Consider the following 17,251-nt stretch of genomic DNA (forward strand, 5'->3'; position numbering starts at 1 on the left):
GAAGATCCCATGGAGGTCACAAATGCACCTTCATGTGCAAATTAGACTTCACAAACTGCAAGGTTTGAGGGTATTACTCCTGAGGGGGAGCTATCTAAATCCTCTTCAATTCAATTGGAGCTTCCTGTTCTAGGAACAACTCCCCTCAAAACCCTGGCTGAAATTGCTCTGACAATTAAAGCTGGGAGTACAATTGCCAATCATCCTGTCATAGAGGAGGCAAGTATAACACATTTATGTGACAGTGTGATGCAAGACACACAAGGGTTTGAGACTGGTGCACATGACAGTAACCCAGTCAAATCCCCTCCAATTCAATTTGAGATTCCACCACAAGTGGAGAACAAAAACTTGTCATAACCACAGTATCTACTGTGAGTCAAACTGTGACTTCTGTCATAGGTGGTTCTGCTATTTTGTCACCTTCTCACACAACAATCAACCATCAACCTCTCAACCTCAACCATCTCACCTCATCTCCCAGTGGCTCCAAGAAACTGAAAATCACCCTTCAACCATTGAAGATCTAGTAGTTGATCAGATTGGAGGCCTTGCACAGATGTCACAACAGCTGCTCACATGCAACATGTCAAATCAGGACTACCAAGCTATCATGCTCACCTACCAGGCAGATATTGAAGAAAATCAAGCTAAAATTGTTGATGAAGTTGGTCAGGATGCAAACTGTGATGCTTGGCTAGATAAAGAATTTTCTATTGAAATGGATGTTGTGCTAGCTAAGTTCAGGGAGAAGTATATCACTGTTCTGGGAAGCAATGCTAGATCTCTCACTCCTCAGGAAGTGTATAATGCCATCAATGATGTATACAAGGCTCAAATCAAGGCTTTCCACAACTTTGGAAAAGCACTTCAACTCACATTGACTGGTCATTAAGATAAAATACTGAAGATGGTGAGGGAAAAGATGGATCAAATCATTCCTTCTCAAACTGAGATAAAAAACAAATTCATAAACTTTACTGACCAGATGTCAATGCATGATCTCAGTGGAATGGAATCAAGTGTCAAGAACCTCAAGAACTCATTTGTGTCCCTGAATGAACAAGTCCAAAATCACATCATTCATTCTAGTGACACGAGACTGAACTTGGATCAAATGCACTCAAGCAGATACACTCCTTCAGACTTGCAACACTACAAGTTCAAGAACTACAATCCTCATCCAATCAAGAAGGCTGTTCAGGACACTTTTGGAGTTTCTAATTCTTCTACATCTCAATCCTCATCCACACTACAAGTTCAAGAATTGCAACACCAAGTTTCTTCTCTCAAGTCTTCAAATGACTCACTAAGTGCACAAGTTCAAGCTCTTATATCCTTGGTGCAGAGTCAACGGACAGATATCAAAACCCTGGTGGACTCTCACAAGCATCTCCAAATGCAGAATGATGTTGTTTTGGGAGCAATCATGGGGAAACTCAACATCCCACTGCCCTCACTACCTAAAGAAATAAGGCCGGAATTACCAACTCCTCTACTTATTCCTGTCACCAAGACTAAGGGGGAAATTGAGGCTATGATTCAACAATCCAGGGATGCTAAATCTAAATCTAAGGAGCCTATTCAGGTTGGCTAAAGCTCTTCACAAACTCAACAAGTCCAAGATGTTGGAAAAGAAAGACTCATCAAGGCTGCAGAAGGACCAAATTAAGATCAAAAATTCAGTGAACTTCTTGCAGTCGTGAGAATTTCTCTTCAAAATAACTCCATCACATACAAAAGAGCATTGGCCAAGACTATCAACTCTGTCAGGGCAGTAGTTGTGAATATTGAGAACTATCTACAGAAGAGAATTGTTGTTAACATTAATGATGGTGGTGTAGATAGATGCCTTCAAGTCTCCATGCAGCCCATTGAAATCAAGCCCACAATCAATACTTCTATTTTCCAGCTCAATATTAAAATGGCTGCTGCATCAATGGCACTTTCTTCCCCTTCTTTTTCCGGAAAGGCTGTGCAAGTAGCTCCATCTTCTTCTGAGCTCTTTGGAAATGGAAGAATTTCCATGAGGAAAACAGTTAAAGCACCGGTCTCTGACAGCCCCTGGTACGGACCAAGACAGAGTCAAGTACTTAGGCCCGAAGCTCCATCATACCTTACTGGTGAATTCCCAGGTGACTATGGTTGGGACACTGCTGGACTTTCCACTGATCCCGAGACCTTTGCCAAGAATCGTGAACTTGAAGTCATCCACTCCAGATGGGCAATGCTTGGTGCTCTTGGCTGTGTTTTCCCGGAGCTCTTGGCCCGTAATGGTGTCAAGTTTGGTGAAGCCGTGTGGTTCAAAGCTGGTTCACAAATCTTCAGCGAGGGTGGACTTGACTACTTGGGCAACCCAAGCTTGGTCCATGCCCAAAGCATTTTGGCCATCTGGGCTACCCAAGTTATTCTTATGGGTGCTGTTGAAGGATACCGTGTTGCAGGTGGACCGCTTGGTGAGGTCGTAGACCCACTTTCCCTGGTGGAAGTTTCGACCCATTAGGCCTTGCTGAGGATCCAGAGGCATTTGCTGAGCTTAAGGTGAAGGAGCTCAAAAATGGAAGACTAGCAATGTTCTCCATGTTTGGTTTCTTTGTACAAGTAATAGTGACAGGAAAGGGCCCATTGGAAAACCTAGCTGACCCCTTGGACAACAACGCATGGGCCTTTGCCACAAACTTTGTCCGTGGAAAGTGAGAGAAAAAATTTATACAATTCCTCTGATTGATATTGTGATGTAAATTTGGCTTGATGCTATTGTAAGTATGAAATTTTTGTAATTCATGTTCCATCTATCGAGTTTTGATTCCCTCAAGTTTAATGCACTTTTTGATACATACTAGGCAACTCAGTACTTGAGCTCTAGCATGATACAGCATCAATTCATTTTCTCTCTATTCAAACACAAAGTTAAGCTTACAATTCAATGGATCAAAAAGAAATTTTCACTCCATCCGCCTATAATGAGAGTTTTACATGTGAAAGAACTGATATTTTTTTGGTCAAATTTCTAAACACAATCACCTTGCATTAACAAGGCAATCTTGCAAAGTAGATCACCTTGGTACCAGGAAGCTAGTTTTATCTGAGAATTTAGCCTAAACTTATTGCTGCGTAGTGCTCAGTTTCTCACTGCCTTACTGGACCAAATTTTCTAATTTCTATTTTAGATATAACAAAGACTTTTTGGTCGAGTAGTATCTCAATCGCTCCCTTTACAAAGATCTTGCCAAAGAAGAGACGAGTTTGTATGGAGCAAACGGATATAAGAATTTTAAGGCGCACTCTGGTGAAAAAGGGAGGTGATATGAATTAATTGGTTACATGAAATAATTGGTTAAATAATATGTACATATATATACAAGAAGGAGAAACGGGAGGGGAGAGGATGACGTGGGCTGAATTAGTCACCAACACTATAGTGATTTGTGGGATCCAAAATTATTTTACTAAGTTTGGGAGGAAGAAAAACTGAATCTCCTATCTCCCTGTGTATATATGATCTTATTTCTGCAAAATTGAACGTGTTTTCATCCTTCTATATAGAAGGCTCAACAGATTACGTTGTTGAGTCTTCTTATCTGCATTACACATTCTGATTTTTTTTCGATATTTTTAATCTCTCATAAGAAATTATTAAAAAAATGGAGAATGCTGATTCCTTTAAGGATGGAAAAACCGCAGAGGAGAAGGCCATAGATGACTGGCTACCCGTCACTTCTGCAAGAAATGCCAAATGGTATTATTCGGCATTTCACAATGTCACAGCCATGGTCGGAGCCGGTGTTCTTAGCCTTCCTTATGCGTTGTCTGAACTTGGATGGTAAGTAATTTTATTTAGGGTTACATGTCAAATTTTTCTGGTTTTATCTTTCCCTGTCCATATTATTTCCTAGTCTCTGGTTAATCACAGCATATTTGCTAAACTGGAAATCACAATGAAATGTCAGAGCCAACTTAAGATTTTTTTTTCAAGTAACGTATACACAAATTTCCAAGTTTGAAATTTTTTCAGTAGATATCTAGCTTGCTTTTTTCTCGAATAACATCGTGGCAGTTATGTGTATTTTACACTGTGCTCTAGAGTTTGAAAATGGAGAGAAGAGAACAGAAGATAAAAGATAATTTTAAAAATCGAGTTTTTTGGCTAGAGAAGTGATCAGGAGAGAAAATTTCCTCTTATTTTCCCCCAAAATTTTCTTCCCAAAAATGGGAAGATTTGGAAAGATACTCTCACATTATTTTTTTTTCATAGTCACTTTCTCTCATTTTTACAAAAACTCGGTAGCACACCACTGATTTATTTTATTCTACTATTTCTCTTCTCTTTCTCTTCTCTTCTCTTCTCCTCTCATCCCTTCTCTTCTCTTCTCTCCTAAAAAGTCTCTGGAGCGTAGAGCGTAATTACTGTGCTTGAGCGTATAGTATGCATTGGCCTAAATCCTTTCTCTTCAGACTTTAACTTATTATTTTTTCATTATAATGTTATATATGGTACAGGGTAATTAGTTAAAACAGATGTAATGTGCACCCTATAGATGTTCTAATACATGATATATAATGTTTCAGGGGACCTGGAGTTGTCGTACTTGTTCTTTCATGGATAATAACATTGTACACCCTATGGCAGATGGTGGAGATGCATGAATTTCTCCCAGGCAAAAGATTGGATAGGTATCACGAGTTAGGCCAAGCAGCTTTTGGCGAGAAGCTTGGCCTTTGGATTGTTGTACCCCAACAACTTATCGTGGAGGTTGGTACTTGTATTGTTTACATGGTCACTGGAGGCAAATCTTTGCAGAAATTCCAACAATCAGTCTGTCCAACCTGCAAACCTATCAAGACCTCTTACTTCATACTTATATTTGGCTCTGTTCACTTTGTGCTTTGTCTTCTCCCCAACTTCAACTCCATCGCAGGAGTTTCCCTGGCTGCTGCTGTCATGTCTTTAAGGTAAACTCTTTGCTGTAAGGTACCCTATTGCTTAAAAATTTATTGAAAGTAATTGTATGCCTACCAAGCATAATGTACAAGTAGATTATGCAAAATATTTTTCTATTCTTTTAGATTCTATTTAAATGTTCAAAATGTTAGATCATCGCCATACTGAAAATAATATATTAGATTATTTATATTGGTCTTAAAAAATGATTTTTATTTTTTTTGTGAAGTTACTCGTCGATTGCTTGGATAGCTTCCCTTTTAAAAGGGATCCATCAGGACGTTGATTACAGCTATAGGGATAAAACCACTGGTGGAAATGTGTTGAACTTTTTCAGTGCCTTGGGTGATGTAGCTTTTGCTTTTGCTGGTCATAACGTAGTACTAGAAATCCAGGCCACGATCCCTTCGACTCCACAAATACCTTCTAAGAAGCCAATGTGGAAAGGTGTCGTCGTTGCATATATAGTTGTTGCTCTCTGCTACTTCCCTGTTGCCCTGGTTGGATACTACATCTTTGGCAATTCGGTAGATGACAACATCCTAATTACACTAGAGAAACCAAATTGGCTCATTGCAATGGCCAATTTGTTTGTTGTTATCCATGTAATTGGAGGCTACCAGGTACACTTACTGTTACCGAAATTTGTTTATTAACTATTTTGCTTTCTATTCTTGTCGTTAAATATGCCTGAAACTGCATGCAGATTTTTTCAATGCCTGTGTTTGACATGGTAGAGACTTTCTTTGTGAAGCAATTGAAATTTAAACCTTGTACACAACTTCGCATGGTTGTCAGATTTACATATGTTGGTATGTGAACTGATAGTGATTTTGCCTTACAAATATCATGCCTTTAATCTTGATTCAGGGATACCCATAATTAATGGTTTTTGCAGGTTTGACATTGTTTATAGCTATTGCACTCCCATTCTTTGGCGGTTTACTTGGATTCTTTGGTGGATTTGCTTTGGCCCCTACATCATACTATGTAAGTGAAAATACAATGGCTAGTCATGTCTGTTCATATATGTAAATATTCCTAGAGGTCATCAAATTTCAGCGCCCTGTAAACAGCAAACTAATGCTGATTTACTAATACATTTTCTTGTGTAGCTTCCTTGCATCATCTGGCTTATCGTTGTTAAACCCCGGAGGTTCAGCAGGTCCTGGTGGATAAATTGGGTACGTAAATTTGGCTATTCTCATCGTTTAAATAAGTGCTTTTATCCGTCTTTGCCTGACCTTAAATATTTTTGTACAGATTTGCATAGTACTAGGTGTTCTACTGATGATTTTAGCTCCTATTGGTGGACTAAAAACAATAATTGCTTCATCCAGAAACTACAAGTTCTTCGCCTAGATGTTAATATGTGCATTTTGAGTAGAAGATCATTAAATCCTCGGGCTTGCGAGGTCAAAATCAGGAGCATGATAATGAGAAGGAAGATGATGTACATTGGCTCCTAGTTTATGTTGCTTGCATGTTATACTTTCTACATCAAGTTAAAAATCTTAATGCACTGTAACTTTGTAATATAACATAAGCAAATTTGGGGTTGGAACAAAAAGGAACAACAGATTACTCAGACAAGTTCAATGACATTTTTGTGTACTTGCTGCATGTTATGTTTAATGTAGTTGCTTAATCATCCTTTCAATCTTAAACATATACGCCAACTCAAATTATCAGAAAGTTTAAGCTGAGAGTGATTGCAAACCATGTTTTATAGCAGCAACTCTAAAAGTACACAACTTTTGTCGATTTATAGTTAAAAATAATAACGTAAAAAACAATTTGGGAGTATACGAAGTTTAAAATATCATGTCGATATTACTATAACATCGCTGCTATTCTAATTTTTGGTGTTGGTTCGTTTCAGACATACTGAAATTTAAATAATTTGTGTATTATGCGAGATAGTAATCAAAAAATAGTTGTGGAAATCTGATACTTTGGATAAAATTTGGTGTTACCCTCTCTAGAGACTACATGTACACTCATCTTGATGATGCTAACAAAATCGGAGAATAAAATTTAAGAAGGAAAAAGTTAATGCCTAGTTCGTAATCCTGTTAATCCAATCGGTGGTTAGTCTCGTTCTGGTTGATACAGTAATATTGAAGGAGACCGACCCAATAAAGTGCGAGATATATAAATCCATCTGATACTAAGCAAGATAATGAAGGTCAATGCCAGCTAGATGACAGCTCCGGTTAATGGTAGCTCAAGAAAATTAGTTAGTTAATTAAGTTGGAGTCGATGTATAACTATAGTGCAGGAGACAAACTCTAAGAATAACAAATTATGTAAATATATAGTTAATCTTCTTCTTCATTATTCATATCATCTCCTTAATTGTTTACACGCATATACATATATTTATGTTTGTAACATGGTATCAGAGTTTGTACTTATCGATTCATCTATATCTTCGTGTTCTTCTGCTTGATTGTTGAATTTCTGTTTTTTCTTAAATGAATCTCTATTCTTTCTTCTGTGTATCAGTAATGCTCACAAGGCGTTTGATAAAAGTTCACAATCAATTTTAACCTCTTAGTCATCATCAGTGTAACTCTTATGGTATCTCCAAGTTCTTCCTCAACTGTTGTTGTTGGTTCCACATCAATACCTACAATTATTACTTTGGATGTGAATCATCTGTATTTTCTTCACACCACTGATAATCCATGGTGCTTACAACATTGATCCTCACTGAACAAAATTATAGTCAGTTGCGTCGATCAATGGAGATTGCTCTCTCTTCAAAGCTGAAGCTAGGTTTCGTTGACGGGACATATGTTAGACTTGTTGTTAACTCGGTGCTTCTGATTGACTGGATACGCTGCAATAATATGGTAACCTCATGGATTCTTAATTAATAATACGTTGCAATAATATGGTCTCATGACTTTTATGCTTCTGATCCAATCACAAGTTTTCAACCAATTTCACCATCTCCTGATGTATTTTCTTCTACACCTCATTCTCCTACAACTACTTCTTCTACTCAGAATGATTCTCAACATTTAAATCAAATTTCAGTTCCAGATTTAGCTCAAAATTTTATTGAAACTCCTATTATGCCAGTTAGACCTCAACGGAATAAGGTTCTTCATGTCAGATTTAAGGATTATACTGGCTTACCTATTCACCTTACTTCTCACACTACTTCTCAGCTCATACCTTACGATTTTCATCGTACTCATACATGTGTTCAGTTTCTAGACTCACATATTCAGATTCTGGACAACATCAGTAAAATTCTTAAATCTTATACGTACAAACAGGTTGTGCCATCTGTTGAGTGGTGCATGTCAATGAATACCGAGTTAGCAGCTTTGGAAGCTAATGCTACTTGAAAGATTGTCCCTTTACCTGTAGATAAACCAGTTGTAGGTTGCAAATGGATTTACAAAGTAAAATATTTACCAAATGGTTAAATTGGTCAATTTAAAGCTCGGTTAGTTATCAAAGGTTTTACCCAAACTGTTGGTCTTGACAATTTTGATATCTTTGCACCTGTAGCAAAGATGGCCACCTTAAGGGTTGCTCTTACTTTAGCAGCTAAACACAACTGGTCCCTCAAGAAATTAGATGTTACTAATGCCTTTCTGCATGGTCAGTTACATGAAGAGGTCTACATGGAAGTACCTCATGGTTATGTGATTCATGCTCATATCAGAGACTTACATCCTAATCAACATCTGGTTTGTAAGCTAATTAAGTCTCTCTACGTTCTTAAACAGGCCCCAAGAGAGTGGTTTTCAGTTCTCTCTCTAGCTCTCTTAGATTTTGGCTTTACTCAGACAACTAGTGATTCTAGTTTGTATTCAAAGAAGGATCTCAGATAGTTATTATGCTCGTGTATGTGGATGATATGTTGCTTACTGGTAGTGACTCTACTCTAATGCAAAGGGTATTTAATTTCCTAACTACCAAGTTTAAAATCAAAGACCTTGGGCCTCTTAAATACTTCTTAGGTATTGAAGTTTCCAGGTCTGCTGGTGGTATATATCACAACCAACGAAAGTATTCTATGGACATTTTGACTGATGTGAGCATGTATGGATTTCAAGCCGACCGTGTTACCTATGAAACAGAATCACATTCTTTCTCTTGATATGGAGTCTCTTCTCTTTCATGATGTATCTCGATAAAGGCGTCTTGTTGGCCATCTCATCCACCTCACTATTACTAGACCTGACTTGGCATATCTTGTGCATATCCTTTAAAGGTAGCTCACTGGAAGGCTGCTCTAAAGGTGGTTCGTTATATTAAGCACACATATGGGCAAAGAATATTGCTTACCTCCTCTTCAGGTTTTACTCGTAATGCATATACTGATGCTGAATGAGGTTCTTGTAAAGACTCCAGGTAATCTTTGACTGGTTTTTCCCTTACTTTGGGAGATTCACTAGTATCCTGGAGGTGAAAAAGTAACACATTTTCTCTAGGTCCTCTACAGAATCTGAATATCGTGCCATGGTCGATACGTGTTGTGAAATCACTTGGCTAGTCTCTCTGCTTAAAGAACTTTATGCTCCTCAAGTTACTCCAGTCACCCTCTACTGTGATAACAAGAGTGCTTTGTATATTGTTTCCAATACGGTCTTTCACAAACGTACCAAATATATTGAGATCGACTGCCACTTAGTGCGACACAAGCTCAAGGAGGGCTTAATTGTTGTTGACGGAGGAATTTGGTAGTAACAAAATTCGAGGTTCGTAGCCGGAAACAAGATCTGTGACGGTGGTTTTTCGTCAGAAAATATGAATAGCGTTTTTTCGGAAAACGTGAACAGTGTTTGGTGGTGATTATTGGTGGCTGAGATTGCTTAGGGTTAGTGGTGGCTCATTTGCGCTCTCGGTTTTGACCCCTTACAATGTGCCTAAGTATCCCTATTTTTAGGGAATCAAGCCAATGTAGTTCTTGGGGAACAAGAAACCTAATTGGCTTAGATCTCTTGTCCCGAGGCCCAGTTAGAAACCTACTAGAAACCGTCTTCTACTAGCTTTAGGAATATCCGCCGATGAGGCCCAACCACAAAGTCCCAAGGCTCGTCCGCGGCTTCGAGACTTCACGAATAAGGCATCTCATTGGCCAAGGATAACCCTCCGCTACCAGCTGTTTCTCTAATTCGTGGACGTAGGTATAGCCGTGGTTCACCCCAAATGTTGGATGCATCTTTGTCCGCCGGATAAGGAGCCCGTACCAGATTGCAGGACAAGTGATCCCAAGCTTTTGGGTGCAAAGTGCAGGATACTCTGAAATCTTCCAATGAGGACACCTGTTGACTACAGAGTTAGAGATCCCAAAGCACACACCAAAGTTTACCCCACATCCCCAATGAGGACACTCATTGACTACATGAGGAGGCCTTCCGTCCAGGAATATCCCTGGAGGTCTCTGACCACGGACACCACCTTCCTGTGGTTGCATTACAGGAAGGAGTTCTTCAATAGATTACCTGTAAAAATATGTTAGTAATAATCTTCCATTGTCCTCCTGAAGTATCCAAAGAGTCTGTCCAAGTAGCATGTCAAAGTTGCATTTTGTGCCAAGTAGAATCTAAGTGCGCACCTGATAGGGATAAATAAATCCTGATTACATAATTAAATGTTACAGTTTGAGCTGCAAGACCCAATAAGAAGATGTATGACATTCAGACCAAAAAGGTCAACACATTGATCAGGCCTGATGGACCAGATCAGGCCTGATGGAATAAAGAAGGCCCAAAAGCCCTGATTATTTATTAATTTCATAATTAATAAATAAAGGAGGAAAACAGCTATTAAAATAAGTCCTAGTGGGGATATAAATCCTTGTAGATTGGCCTCAAGGGGACCTAAAAGGATAAGGAATCAGTTTCCTACTATCTAGGACTCCAAAGTCCATTCTAATTATGAGACTTACCCACCAAGTCTCCTATACCATGTCCAATTCAAGGACTCCCACATCTATATAAGGGGCCTCACCCCACAAATCAGAACTACGTTTTTTGACTTGATCATTGGCAATCAGCAAGGTACGTAGGCATCTTGTTAAGGCAGATTGAGTCACGAAACACAAGAGCAGTCAAATCGAGCTTCGCAGCTCACGTTCCTTAGTATTAAATACAGCAATTATATATATTAGTTTTTTATCCATAACATTTGGCGCCGTCTGTGGGAAGTGAACAACACCCATGGCGAGAACACGGAGAACAATTAGCGCTCTGGAGGAGGGAACACCATCAGGGACAACTCAGGTGATTTCGTCAACCGTGGAGATTCCTCCCCACTCAACTTATGCATCTACTCAAGCGGAAGCCCAGATAGGGGCAACTCAACCTCAGCCACAAGGGACGACTCCCCCGACTATTCAAGGTACGAATCCTCAAGTTCAACAAGTACATATACCTGTGAATTCTCGACTCGTCGGGTATGAATATTCAACTGTTGTTACTACTAACCCCCCTTATGGGATGCCCCTTTACCCCGAGGTTGGAGGAAGTGGATATGCTGGGCGAAGTGAAGCACGAGGGCAATCGCCCCCTTATATACGAGGTTTGGCTCCTATCCCCGAGGATCGGGAATTTTCTGGTCCTTACACTGAGAGAGATTCTGAATCTTTGGATGATGAAGTGGCCCCAAGAAGGAGACGTCCTGGCAAGGAGCCGATGGCCGATGGAAGGCAACGCCCTCGAAGCACCCAAGGGGCCAATCCCCAAGAAGTGTAGGAAAGGATAAGGGCTCATGAGGCTGAGATCCAAAGGCTGAGGCATGACTTGGAAGCTCACCAGGCCACCAGACCCAAGATACCTCCTAGGGGGAGAAATCCTCCTCCTATCATAGACCTGGATGGTCTGGTACGAAGAAGGGCTGTCGTCCCAAGAACTGATCCAAGCAATCTCCTTCCCCTTGGAGATCCTGATGATCCAACTCCACCCTTCACAGAAGAGATAATGAATGCCCATATCTCAAGGAAATTTAAGATGCCCACTATCAAAGCCTATGATGGCACTGGAGACCCCGCTAACCATGTTAGGACATTCTCTAATGCACTGCTGCTGCAACACGTGAATGACGCTATTAAGTGTCGGGCCTTCCCTCAAACCCTGTCGGGTATGGCTCAAAGATGGTACAGTCGCTTACCCCCAAACTCTATTGGATCGTTCAGAGAGTTAAGTCAGCCTTTTATTAAGCAATTCATCAGTGCCATGAGAAAAGTTCAGCATCTCTTATGAGTATTGTGCAGGGAGCTAAGGAATCCTTGAGAGATTACCTGAATCGTTTCACAAAGGAGGCTTTAAAAGTCCCGGACCTTGAGGATAAGGTAGCCATGATAGCACTGCAACAAGGAACTAGGGACGAGTTTTTCAATATATCCTTGGCCAAACGTCCCCCTGAAAGCATGTTGCAGCTCCAAGAGAGGGTAGGGAAGTATATCAAGGTTGAAGAAAGTATGAGGAAGACCGTAGTAAGTAATGAGCCCACTGGAGGCAAGAAGCGGAAAACTGATTTAGAATATATTGCAAAGGACAAATATCCTAGAACCGAACAAAACCCTGATTCAACCCCCAAGAAGGGAGGACCTGGGCAAAAGTTCACTGAATACGCTAAGCTGAATGCTCCTAGAAGTCAGATTTTGATGGAGATTGAGAAAGATAGAGATATTCGCTGGCCTAAGCCCTTGAAGGCTGATCCCGCCAAGCTAGATAAGAGCAAGTATTGCAGGTTTCACAAGGATGTTGGCCATGACACCGATGAGTGTAGGCAATTGAAAGATAAAATTGAGTTTTTAATTCGAAAAGGAAGATTGAACAAGTATACTGGAGATGGAGGGGACAGAAATAATAATGGAAGGAAGAACTTTGAAGATCGTAGGAGGGACCAAGACGATCAGGGGCGGAATCCCCAACCTAGAGGGCCGGTTATAAATGCAATTTTTGGAGGACCGCGACGCCCTCGAGGACCTGTGATAAACACGATCTTTGGAGGTCCAACTGCTGCTGGATTGTCCAAAAATTCAAGAAAGGCATATACTAGAGAGGTTATGCATATTGTTGGAGAAGCCCCGAAGAGGGCCAGGACAGAAGTAACATTGGCTTTTGATAATTCTGACCTAGAGGGCGTAAAGTTTCCTCATGACGACCTGTTGGTCATAACACCAATAATAGGAAATAGCCCAGTTAAGAGGGTTCTTGTGGATAATGGTGCTTATGTGAATATATTGCTCCACGACGCCTTTCTAAGGATGGGGTATAACGATTCCCAGTTGACACCAACCGACATGCCGATATATGGATTTGCTAGAGTAGAATGTCCTGTGGAAGGGATAATCAAACTGTCAACCACCATAGGTACGGAACCAAGACAAGCAACGCAGATGTTGGATTTCGTGGTAGTAAAGGCTAGTTCAACTTATAATGCTATCATGGGGAGAACAGGGATACATGCCTTTAAGGCAGTCCCCTCTTCCTACCATTTAATTATGAAGTTTCCCACCCGAAACGGGATTGGAGAAGAGAAAGGAGATCAAAAAATGGCTAGAAGCTGTTATGTGGCCTCTTTGAGGGCAGATGGAGTCGGGGGGCAGGTTCTTCCTATTGAAGATATGGATGTCCGAGAAAATGACGAGAAGAGAGGAAAGCCAGTAGAAGACTTGGTTTCGGTTCCTTTAGACCCCGAGAATCCTGAGAGGATGACTTTCATTGGAGCCACATTAGAGGAGCCCCTTAGAGGGAAGTTGGTGAAAATTTTGCAAGAAAATAGTGATGTGTTTGCATGGTCAGCAGTTGATATGCCAGGCATAGACCCGGAATTGATTACTCACAGGTTAAACGTGGATCCAAGCCGGAAGACAGTGAAATAAAAGAAAAGAAATTTTGCCCCGGAAAGACAAGATGCTATAAAACAGGAAGTAGAAAAGCTCTTAGAGGCTGGTTTCATTGAGGAGATCCAATTTCCGGAGTGGTTAGCAAATCCTGTAATGGTGAGGAAGGCTAATGGAAAGTGGAGGATGTGTATAGACTTTACTGATTTGAATGATGCATGCCCTAAAGACTGTTTTCCGCTGTCAAGGATTGATACTTTGATTGATGCCACTGCTGGGCATGAGATGCTGAGTTTCATGGATGGATTTAGCGGATACAACCAGATCAAAATGCATAAGGATGATATTCCAAAGGTATCATTCATCACTGACTTTGGTGTTTATTGTTATCTTGTTATGGCGTTTGGTCTCAAGAATGCAGGAGCCACCTATCAAAGGTTGGTGAATAAAATTTTTAAGGACTTTATTGGAAAAACTGTGGAAGTCTATGTTGATGACATATTAGTCAAGAGTCTAGTAAAGACTGATCATATAACCCATTTGAGGGAAGCTTTTGAGGTCCTAAGGTACCACAAGATGATGTTGAATCCTACGAAGTGTGCTTTCGGAGTAGGATCTGGGAAATTCTTGGGATTGATGATCTCAAAGAGAGGAATTGAGGCTAACCCCGACAAAATAAAGGCGATCCTGGACAGGGAACCACCAAAAACTATCAAGGATGTTCAGAAACTCACCGGAAGGGTTGTTGCGCTAGGATGATTCATCTCCAAGTCAGGAGACAAGTTCCTATCATTCTTCAAGTCACTAAAGAACATCAAGGACTTTGTATGGAATGAGGAAAACCAGAAGGCATTTGAAGAGTTAAAGAAGTATATGGCTCAGGCCCCGTTGTTGGCCAAACCATCTTTGAATGAAGTTTTATTCTTGTACTTGGCTGTTTCAGAGAGCGCCTTGAGCGCGGTGTTGGTTAAGGAGGAACTGAAAGTTCAGAAACCCGTATACTATATCAGCAAAATTTTGCATGGTGCTGAGTTGAATTATTCAACTATTGAGAAATTCGCTTTAGCCTTGGTAATGGCTTCGAGAAAGCTGCGTCCTTATTTTCAGGCTCACCAGACTGAGGTGCTAACAAATCAGCCCCTGAGAAATATCATTCACAGTCCCAAGGCAAGTGAGAGATTGATTAAGTGGGCAATAGAGCTGGGAGAGTTCGATCTCAAGTATAAGCCACGTACGGCAATAAAAGCCCAGGCACTAGCTGACTTCGTGGTGGAATGTACCATACCCAACCAAGAAGTCGGGGGGCAGGAAGATGCCATACCTCAAGACAAGGGAGTTGATAATGGGGGCAAAGAGAAGGATGATAAAGAATATTGGGTTCTCTATTTTGATGGAGCATCAAAAACAAACTCCAGTGGAGCAGGATTGGTTTTGCAAAGCCCTGATGGGTTCTTAATTTAGTATGCTATGAAGCTAGACTTCCCAACCACAAATAATGAGGCAGAATATGAAGCCCTGATAGCTGGCCTTGGTCTAGCTGGGACACTTAGAGTCAAAAACTTAAAGGTCCGGGGAGACTCGAAGCTGATCATATCCCAGGTAAAGGGAGAATTTGAGGCAAGGGATGATACGATGGCTAAGTATGTCCGCCTAGTAAGGGCTGTGATGACCCAATTTAATGAATGCCATGTTGAACACATTCCAAGGGAAGAAAATGCTAAGGCAGATGCGCTATCAAAGTTTGCTTCATCTGAGATAGAAGAAAGTTCGGGAAGTGTGTACTTCCGTGTTTTGAAGACACGAAGCATAGATGTTAAGCTTGTGGCTCCCATAGGCCTGGGGACGTCATGGATTGATCCTATCAAGGCTCACATTCAAACCGGTTGGTTGCCAAGTGATGCAACTGAAGCACGGAAGTTAACTGTTCGAGCACTAAGGTACTCTTTGATAAATGGGATTCTTTACAAAAGATCTTTCATGGTTCCCTACTTGAGGTGTCTCAGGCCCGATGAGGCACGCTTGGCTCTTGAAGAAGTGCATGAAGGTATTTGTGGACAACACTTGGGGGGCAGGGCCTTGGCTCATAAGATAACTCGTATAGGCTTTTATTGGCCGGAAATGATGGCTGATGCCAAAGAATATGTGAAGAAGTGTGACCGCTGTCAGAAGCATGCACCTGTTGTTAGACAACCTCCCGAGATGCTGATATCTATCAACTCGCCTATTCCCTTTGCTATGTGGGGGATGGATATTCTAGGGCTTTTCCCTATGGCCACGGCACAAAGGAAGTTTCTGATTGTAGCCATTGATTATTTCACTAAGTGGATTGAAGCCAAACCCTTGGCCAAAATCACAACTAAACAGGTTGCACAATTCCTGTGGGAAAACATTATGTGCCGATATGGAATTCCCCGTGTCCTAGTCACCGACAATGGAACGCAGTTTACAAACGAGGAATTCAAGAAGTATTGTGAAGAAAATGAAATTGAGTTACGGTTCACCTCCGTGGCTCACCCACAAGCCAATGGGCAAGCGGAAGTAGCAAATCGAATAATCCTGGATGGACTAAAGAAAAGGATCGAGAAGTCAAGAAATAATTGGGTGGATGAGATACTTACCATATTATGGGCCTATAGGACTACCTGTAGAGTCACGACAGGAGTAACTCCCTTCATGTTGGCGTATGGGGCAGAAGCAGTAGTTCCAGTGGAGATATCACATTCCTCTCCAAGGATTCAGGCTTTCAATGCTGAGGAAAATGAGGAAGGACAAAGGTTGGCTCTAGACTTAATCGATGAAGTGCGAGATGAAGCACATGCAAAGATAATAGAGTATCAGAAGAAGGCTTCATTCTACTACAACTTAAGGGTTAAAGAAAGGTTCTTTAAACAAGGTGACCTAGTCTTGAGGAAGATAGAAGCTTCTAGGGTAGGTCAGAAAGGGAAACTTGCCCCAAATTGGGAAGGGCCGTACAAAGTCAAGAGCGTTCAGGGTAGAGGAACCTACAAGCTGGAGACTATGGATGGTTTTGAAGTCCCGAGAACCTGGCACGCGCAAAACCTGAAGGTTTACTACGTGTAAGATAGTTGAAGTACGATTCTCACTTATCATTGTGACAAGTAGGTTTAAAAGCACCTTGAAGCTTCGTTTGCGTAGGATTTTTATTTTCTAGCTATTATTGATCAGGGTCGAACCCATATTATGTAAGGTTTTGGAAAACCAGACTTGAAATTGAAGAGTTCGAAATTATTTCAACCTATGGATGTTTGAGTTGTGATAATACTTGTGTGGCCCATTAGGTCAAGTTTGAATGTATATTAATGTATCGGAAAAATAAAGGAGAGAGATGCGAATAGGGAGAGTAGCATATAAAATAACCCCGGAGGGTAATAAGTTTTAATACAAACAAAAGTCCAGACATAAGTTAAGGATAAAATTACAAAATAAAAAAACTACTCCTCCATGCGGGAGCCTTCATTCTCTTGCTCCTT

General features: G+C 40.8%; 1 protein-coding gene and 1 pseudogene across 1 annotated transcript; both read left to right on the top strand.

The window, feature by feature from the left end:
* The first annotated feature begins 1,924 nt into the window (after positions 1-1,924).
* LOC141671997 (chlorophyll a-b binding protein, chloroplastic-like) lies at positions 1,925-2,697 on the top strand (annotated as a pseudogene).
* Positions 2,698-3,519: 822 nt separating this feature from the next.
* On the top strand, positions 3,520-6,565 carry LOC141672156 (lysine histidine transporter 1-like). The gene is made up of 7 exons (XM_074478664.1): positions 3,520-3,823; positions 4,570-4,953; positions 5,172-5,565; positions 5,649-5,754; positions 5,841-5,932; positions 6,058-6,126; positions 6,206-6,565. The coding sequence occupies exons 1-7, from the start codon at positions 3,645-3,647 to the stop codon at positions 6,302-6,304; spliced, it is 1,323 nt and encodes a 440-aa protein (XP_074334765.1). The 5' UTR covers positions 3,520-3,644; the 3' UTR covers positions 6,305-6,565.
* Positions 6,566-17,251: the final 10,686 nt, after the last annotated feature.

The sequence above is a fragment of the Apium graveolens genome, chromosome 7 (genome assembly GCF_009905375.1).
Source record: "Apium graveolens cultivar Ventura chromosome 7, ASM990537v1, whole genome shotgun sequence".
Classification (NCBI taxonomy): domain Eukaryota; kingdom Viridiplantae; phylum Streptophyta; class Magnoliopsida; order Apiales; family Apiaceae; genus Apium; species Apium graveolens.